At 44.5% G+C, this 8,047-nt stretch overlaps 1 protein-coding gene across 1 annotated transcript; it reads right to left on the bottom strand.

Moving 5' to 3' along the window:
* Positions 1-5,582: 5,582 nt before the first annotated feature.
* Positions 5,583-8,042, bottom strand: HOXA9 (homeobox A9; the record flags this gene model as incomplete). Its single annotated transcript, XM_008632050.2, has 2 exons — positions 5,583-6,798; positions 7,922-8,042. Coding segments are annotated over 2 exons (360 nt in total), but the record flags the coding sequence as incomplete, so codon positions are not given.
* Positions 8,043-8,047: the final 5 nt, after the last annotated feature.

Genomic DNA, 8,047 nt, shown 5'->3' with positions numbered 1-8,047 from the left:
GCCCGGGCCGGCCCCTCGGCCCCCGGGGACGCGCGCCCCCCGCGTGGTCGCTGATGGACCGGGGGGCGTTGCGACAAATCAAATTTAAAAATTTTAAATATATATGTCTATGTGTGTGTATATGTATCTATATCAAGTTTAAAGGGGGTGGCTCATTCCCCCCGCGTTGTTTTCTCGTAATGGAAAGAATCAGGAGGTAGCCCTGCAACAGGGTTTGCGAGGGCACCCCCCTCTGGTCCCGAGGGGTGCCGAGCCTTGGAAATCAAGGCACTCCCTAGCAGTCAGCACCGGGGGAAAAAAAAAAATCACAGTCACCCTCCCCGGGGAAAGGCGAAAAACAACCCAAACAAAACAAAAACCAACCCCCCAAACAAACAACGACATCCAACCAAACAAAAAACTCCCACCCAGCAATAGAACACACCAAAAAAAACCACCACCCACCAAAAATAATGGCAAAAAGAATTTTAAAAATTGGGGGTTCAACTTTCTGAACTTCTCAAGAAGAAAAAACAGAATAAACCGAAACTCCAGAGTTGAAGAAATCGCCTACAAATGGCTTCAAATTGCCGCCGCCTGTTTACTGCCCGAGTTACCTTTCCGCCCTACATACCTTGCAGTCCAGAGCGTGAGGCAGCAGCGGTACGCGCGGATGACGGGGAGAGTGGCTGCCTTTCTAAACACTGTGCTCCCCAACAATGCGAATGGCTCTCCATTGAGGATGCTGCTCCGTGCCCTTCCTTTAAACGGATCGTAAAATGAGTTTCCTTCCCTCAGACAGGGAGTCCTGGTAAAGACAGCTTTTACTGCCTGCCTGTATTGCACATCATAAACTGGAAGAAGCACAATGGAATTGCCCCGGAAATTCTCCTTTCAATTATAGTTTGGTGCCCCTTGTACAAAGACTTTCTCACCAGTTAAAATTGTTCTTGGCGATATTTCGCACGGACCCTAAACTTTATGTTTTGTAAAAGTGGAGCACCCTCTGCCCCCCTACACACCTCCAACACACACCCGCACACACACCGCGCACCCTTTGGCACCCTTTATGCGTGGTTATTGCAGCCCCATGAATACAGGTTACTGACAGAAGCAAGTCAATTCTTGAAAGCCAGATCCCTGAGATACTGGTGCTTCAGAGCATGCAGATGTGGCAGATGCATGTAAATGTTTGCCAAGTGTTAAGTATGTGAAAACGCAGTTATTATTCGCAGGCATAAGGGAGAAGCCGCCGAAAGAGCCCCTTCGGTTATTTCTTCCAATTCACCAATATTAAACAATATCCCTGCGGTCGCAATCACGGTGTGGGAACACGCCGGCAGAAGAGGTTGCTGGAAAGGAATAGAGGCCCAAGAACTTAAACGAATGCGATGCAAACAAGACGACGACCAAGAAGATCAAAGAGGCTGGAGTAGATGACATTAGACCAATAAATTGCTCCTCTGGTGACAACATAGCAAGATGCAAGAAGAAAGAAATAGCAAATATAACCAATGACTAGACTTAAATATGAATAGTGTAGGACCGAATAGATTGTCTGGGTGGTTGTATTTCGAGCTCTCTGATTCTCTACAATTTGCACGTTTATGTGTTTTTTTTCTTTCCTTACGTGTTCTTATCGCCGCCACGGTTTTTAAAAATGTATTTTGCTTTCAGCTTTTTTTTTCCCCTGCCAGCCCTTTAGATTTATCAAAAAGCCTTCACTGAATAAATGCTAGAAGGACCCCTAGACATGGATCCCCGCCACCTTGTTGACTTCCCCCACCTCTGCGAGTTAGGCATAACGCTGCTTCTGAAACACCCTCTGAAATATCTCGTTTTGTCGCTTACAAGATCAGGTTAGATTCCCGCGCCTGTAAACACGCTTTTCATTTGAATTTATTTTTTTTTCCAATCGGAGAAAGGGTGAACAGGAGCAGATTTCAAGTTTTTGGTCATGGCTATATTCTCACACGCTTTAAAAATAGTCGTCTAGGAGGGATTAATTGTAATTTTTTTTTCCTTGTAAACTCTGGGATACACCTCTTTGCCGCTGAGCTTTTCCGGGAAGTAAAACGTAGTGATAAAACGGTGCTCGTAAGTTATAAGCGACCTGGGAGCACTACATGATTATGGCTTGTGTACTAAGCAGTATCTTGATGTGGTTCATACTAGAGATGATTTTGTTGGTTTGGAATCTGTTCTCGCTGTAATTTATCCACGATTATAATGGAACGTGCTGTGCCAAGTTATTACTTAGTATGACGATGCATAAACACTTTCAAATTTCAGTGTAATTTTACTGCCCAAGGAAAAAATAATTAATCATAATAAGTTTAGCACTGCCAATGTAGGCAAACATTTGATAGGAAGGCTCTTGTTAGAAAGCAGGGAGTGGCTGTTAGTCTTTATCCCTAGAAAGAATTAAATCTTTGAATCAGTGCGGGGAAAAACTAGCTCAGTGCATTCTTTCCCTGTGCTGAATTTCGATATAAAGAGATTGGCTTTGATTTAAGGAAATGTAAGTAAGATGCAGAGAAAGTAGTTCTGTTATGGAATACTATGCAGCGATTTGTTTAGTTGTCTGGCTTAAACTTACAAAATAAAACGTTTATACTCCAGCCCATATTTTATGCTTCCTTTCCTCCTGCATTTATTTTCCTTCCAATTACTTTTTTTCCCCGTCTCTTTTGGCAATTGGCATCTGAAAATATTCCACAACTCCACACTAAGCCTCATTCTCAAGACGTGGAAGCCAACAAAAGCAAAGCGTCAAAAAAAAAAAAAAAAAAAAAAAAAAAAAGGAAAACCATTCGAGGAAACAAAATAGACGGCGAGAACAAGTTAGGAATGACTTTGAGAGACACGTCAAGTTTGCAGAGCATCAGCCTTCTCACATCTGTGTAATATAATCACAACGGGTCCCACAGAGCTGAAATTGCTTCGGACACAAGCAAGGCTTTTTATTTGTATCAAAGACAGCTGTTGAAGAATTTTAGCCGCCGGTAAATAATTTTCAAACGAGATTTTTGCGGCACTGCCGGTTCCCCGCACGGCTGTGTCTCAGCCACGCGGAGCGGACAAGGGCATTGGAAAATTCGTCGGCTAGCCCCAGATCTCCAAAGGTGAAGCTCTTTGGGCGTTCTCCTCCCGGGCTGAGCCGGGGAGACTCTGTTACATCCTGCTCGAACCCTTCAATTCCCCCTTTCTCACAATATTTCATTTCACACCAGCCTTTCGGGAAATCAGGATACCCTGTTTGCAGGCTCAGAGCTTAACCAGGGAAGAGCAAACCTTTGGGGCAAGGGAAAGAAAGAGGAGCTGGCAGTTCGGTGCCAGGGCTCCATCCGTCTCTATCACATAGTAGGAAATGTCTCGGTATTTTGAGAATAATAAATGAACAGCGTGTCCCTGGTGCAGATCAAGCTTTACTTTTGCCACGAGTGCACTGAGCGTGGCCAGGCGGTAAATGCCACCCTGACGGCGCCCGGTCGGCCGGATAAGGTGGGGAAAAAACTCGAGGATACGAGGGGTAAAAACACCCTCAAACCTATCGGCCTTTGTTAAAACCAACCCAGCGCTTCCAAGCACGGTTATGCTCCCATAAAGTCGACATTTTAGGAGCTGTCGGGGAGGCGGCCGAGCGCTTGATGGCGGAGGACGGCCGGGATTTAAGCACGGGAAGGCCAGAAAAAGGTTGTTATTTCCGCTCTCCCGCTTTATCTAAAACAGCCAGACAAAACAAATGAAAAGGCTTTTGTAGAAAATCTTAATTGTGGCTGGACAGTTGTAAACTCATTAAGAGCCGAATTCCAGACAGTTTGCAGACCCGTCATTTATTACACACTCTTAATGCTGATTCTTTGAAGTTGCCTCTGTCTGCAACAACAGAGGGCGTCCCAGCATCCCCAAATACTGGCTCAGGGATCAATTAGGGGCTTTTTGTGTGTGTGCACGCCAGAACGAGCTCCCTTTTGCTAATTAGAACTCATCAAATCTTACCTCGGATTTATTTCCTTTTTTTTTTTTTTTTAAGGTGAAGTCGAAAGCATTTTTTTTCCTCCCGCCGTTCTGCACATCTGTAAACTTCTTGCCGGCTCCCTAAGTTTTGTCTTTAGCCCTGCAGCGTTTTACACCCCATAAACGGTTACAGCAGTCATTTTCTTTTATTGCACTGTAGTATGGCTCTGAATTTTCCTAACAACAACTTCTGCCAAGACCATAAGCGTGTTCCGTCTTATTTTGCTTTAAGTATATATATACATATATATATGTAAGGGTACCTTCGTAAAACAAGAAGGATTTTATTGTTATTCGCCATATTTGCGAACAAGGGTCGGTGTGGTGCAGAGCTGTGCTGCGATTCATGTTATGGAGGATATCCACTCTGAGCAGTAAGATGTCCGCCCAAAACAAGGGTAAATTTGAGCAAGCTCATAGACTTCGCTATTTTCTTTTGGTGCTGAGCTTGGTTTGGGTTGGGGCGGCGGGGGAGGGGTAGGTGGAATGGGGAGGGGGTGTATGGAAATCTTTCACTCCAAAGAAACCATCCTTCTCTTTTTAAAAATAAATACTATTTCGTCTTCTCTGCTGTAGACTGTTGCCAGCCCACCGCTTTCCTTCGGCTAAATCAGCGACTAAAATGGACACCATAAATTCTACCATAATTGTCAGTAAAATTTTATCTGTATCTATATCTATCTATAAATACATATATCATCTGAGGCGCTAGTAAAACGCAATGGGTTGTATTTTTTGCCACGGGACATTTAAAGGGGGGGGGGGGAACAAAAAAAAACCCCAAAAGTGAAGGCAAGGGAAGGAAAAAAGTGGATGACGTTTGAAATAACATATTTTGCATGGACAATTATCTCTAGCAGGGAATTTGAAATTAACGCCCTGGTAAGGCGAGCCTTCTCAAAAGGGTTGTGGGAGCACACTTAGTGCTGGACATTTTCTGGTGGAGGCTAATTAACAATCTCAGTTTAAATGTCGCTGTCTGAGCTGATTTACATTATTGTCCGCACTGAAGAACGTCGGACATTTTGGTTTGGTCCTAGTTCCCCCGCCCCGCCGGCGAATTTTATTAAAACGGCGTTAGCTCGGCACCGTGCCCCGCTGCCATCCAAGGGGCTTCCTCCGCACACTGCTAAGCACCGGCTTACCAAATCTTATCCGGAAGGGAGGAAGGATGCCTACCCTCAGAGAAGCTATGGCATTTAGGACCTGAATCTGTCCATTTAGGATGAACATAAGCCCAAATTTCCATCACCTGGGGGCTGCGTTTATAAAACCGTGGGTTTGCCTTGGCTCGAAAATAATACCACTCCTTGCCTCACCTCTGCAGCTGCCCTAGCCCTGCCAAATCTGCTGGCGAGATTCAGTGTGCTGTGGAAGAACCTCTCCTCAATAATGCTAAAACATCACAAAATATAAAAGAATCAATATATTTTATTTTGCAAAAAGTTAAATATCATTTCAACACAACGATTTGGTCAGTAGGCCATGAGGTAACTATTTCAAAATAGACAGTGTACGTTCTGCATCAACATAACTTCCCAGATTTATTTTTTTAATTGATACAAATTTACAATAACCAAATGTAGGTTTTTATAATGTATAATTTATTATCAATAAAATTAACCTTCATTACAATAACCATCAAATCATTCGATTAAAATTCAAACATAAACCATAGGTAGTTACCCTTTTCACATATACGTATAGCTCCGAAATCTGCTAACTGCTCACTGGTGCAAAAACAATATTTAAGCTAGTCTGTTTATTTACTTTTTTTTAATATATAGATTATATATACAACCGACGAAGACAGTACTATATATATATCAACTGTGCATACTAAAATGACTTGCTTCATATTTTGAGAACCGTAATTCCCAGACATCCCGAACGAATTTTTTTCTACCTTTATTTTATTATTTTGCATTGGGATATATAATATATATATTTTACAATCAAAGGTTAACTGTCTAATTATACAGAAAAGACTTAATACACTACAGAGCTATACTCTATGCAATTTTTATAATAAACAACCTGAGTTCAAATTGAATTCTAGCTTACACCATTACATCCGGTACAGCACCCAAGCACATAAATTGAGTCACAAACATAATTACCACAATAAAACACAGTGTTCAAGTATTAGAGCAGAGATCTCTCTGCCACGCAAAGAGCGAATAAAATTAACTACGTAGACTAAACTATACAGTCCGTAAATAGTTGTGCATTATGAAAAGGTAGTTTTTTTCTTTTTTTTTCTTTCCATAAGTGAAGAAACAGGTAGATTTATACAAGCCAGTTAAACAGCCTTTTCGTGCTAATGCCCCCTTTTTCTTTCCTATTAGAAAATTAAAAGTCTTACTGTACCTCTCCTGGCAATCTGGCCTCTGTGACTATCATTGTACAATCATAATCAGAATTTGCCAAGGGAAAAAATGAGGCCTGGACCCAGATGCATTGCATGGCAGGGCTCGAGGGGATGATTTTTTTGTTTTAACTTTTTTCTTTTTTTTTTCCTTTTACTTTATGCATTTTCAATTTAACCCACGTGTCGCCATCATTCGTCCTTCGCTCGATCTTTGTTGATTTTCTTCATTTTCATCCTCCTGTTCTGAAACCAGATTTTCACTTGTCTCTCTGTTAAATTGAGGAGTCTGGCCACCTCGTATCTACGGTCCCTAGTGAGATACATATTGAACAGAAACTCCTTCTCCAGTTCCAATGTCTGATGCTTGGTGTAAGGGCATCGCTTTTTCCTGGTGGACCTTGCGTGGAGCCAGTTTGCAGCTGGATTATCTACAACGAAAACAACAGAAGTTCAGGCTGAGGGGGAGGGTGGGGTGTGGAGGGAGGGGGCTGGGAGGGAAATCCACGCAGAAACAGCCGATCAGGTGTCCCGGTATTCGTGTTTAGGACGTGGCTCTCATTTCCCCAGGCACAGAGGATCGTGAGGCACAATGGACTCCAAAATACAGACACATGGGGAGCTCACACGCAACCACACGCGGCAAAGCCCCGTTACCCCCGCCTCCCCTCGCCTTTTTTATTGTTTGTAGCATACAGTTTTAAAATACTTTCTCCTCCTCTCTCTTCCTCTCTCTCTAGCTCCCTCCCTCCTTCCTGGCCACCCCACACCTCAAACTGCCAGCCCGGGGAGTGACCAGCCAGGTCAACATGTCATCGAAATTGTTTCTCTTTTTAATTTCTACGTTCTCCGGTGTCATCCCTGGCAAGACCCAGGGAGATGGAGAAGTAGTCTACAGCCGGCATAATTAAACCCTCGCCCTCTTAGGACCCTCATTCGCACGGCGTTAATCGCGATAGTAATCCCGAGGCACTCTGCCACCAGTCTCGTAGTCCTGGGAGCATCCAGCCCGGGGTTTTCCACCGAGGAGACGAAGGGGGGAGGGGAGGAACCAAGTCAACGGCGAGGTTTCTGTTCTCAGCCCAGCAATAACCGCCCTGGCCTGAGAGCCGTCTCAAAAAAGATCAGATTCACATCCAGTGCTTTCTAGGCACCCTTCTCCCTGGCGTCTGCCCACGCCTGGGAGCGCGGCGAGGTAGGAGGATGTGAGCACGTCCTGCTGAGTTTGCTGGGGTGGCAGGAGCGGGGATAGGCGGCTATTGCATTTCTCTCTCTCTCTCTCCTTTTTCTTTTTTTTTTTTTAATGTTTGTTTAAGTTGCAGTTGTAGGGTGGGTTTTTGTTTTCCTTTCAGCCTGGAAAGCCAAAGCCGTACGAGATCCCGTTCGAGCCTGAGAAAGGCAGCTCTGGCTTTTGCAGATGGCAGACCCCGGCAGGCTGGCGCAGCGGCGTCGGTAGCGGCCGGTGCTCGGCCGCGTAATTAGCCCCAGCGCCTCGACACCTCCCCGCGGCCGGCGCAGAGCCCTTAAGTCCATTACCCTTGCCGTCCCACTTACTTGGATCGATCTGCGGTTTCTCTCCGTTTGCCTCACTTTCTCCATTGCTTTCAGAGAATGCGCCTTCGTGGCTTTGCTTATCCCTATCAACTGGAGGAGAACCACAAGCATAATCAGAGAGAGACA

Source organism: Corvus brachyrhynchos, unplaced genomic scaffold, assembly GCF_000691975.1.
Source record: "Corvus brachyrhynchos isolate BGI_N302 unplaced genomic scaffold, ASM69197v1 scaffold53, whole genome shotgun sequence".
NCBI classification, from domain to species: Eukaryota; Metazoa; Chordata; class Aves; order Passeriformes; family Corvidae; genus Corvus; species Corvus brachyrhynchos.
This window is presented reverse-complemented; position numbering and strand designations above follow the sequence as displayed.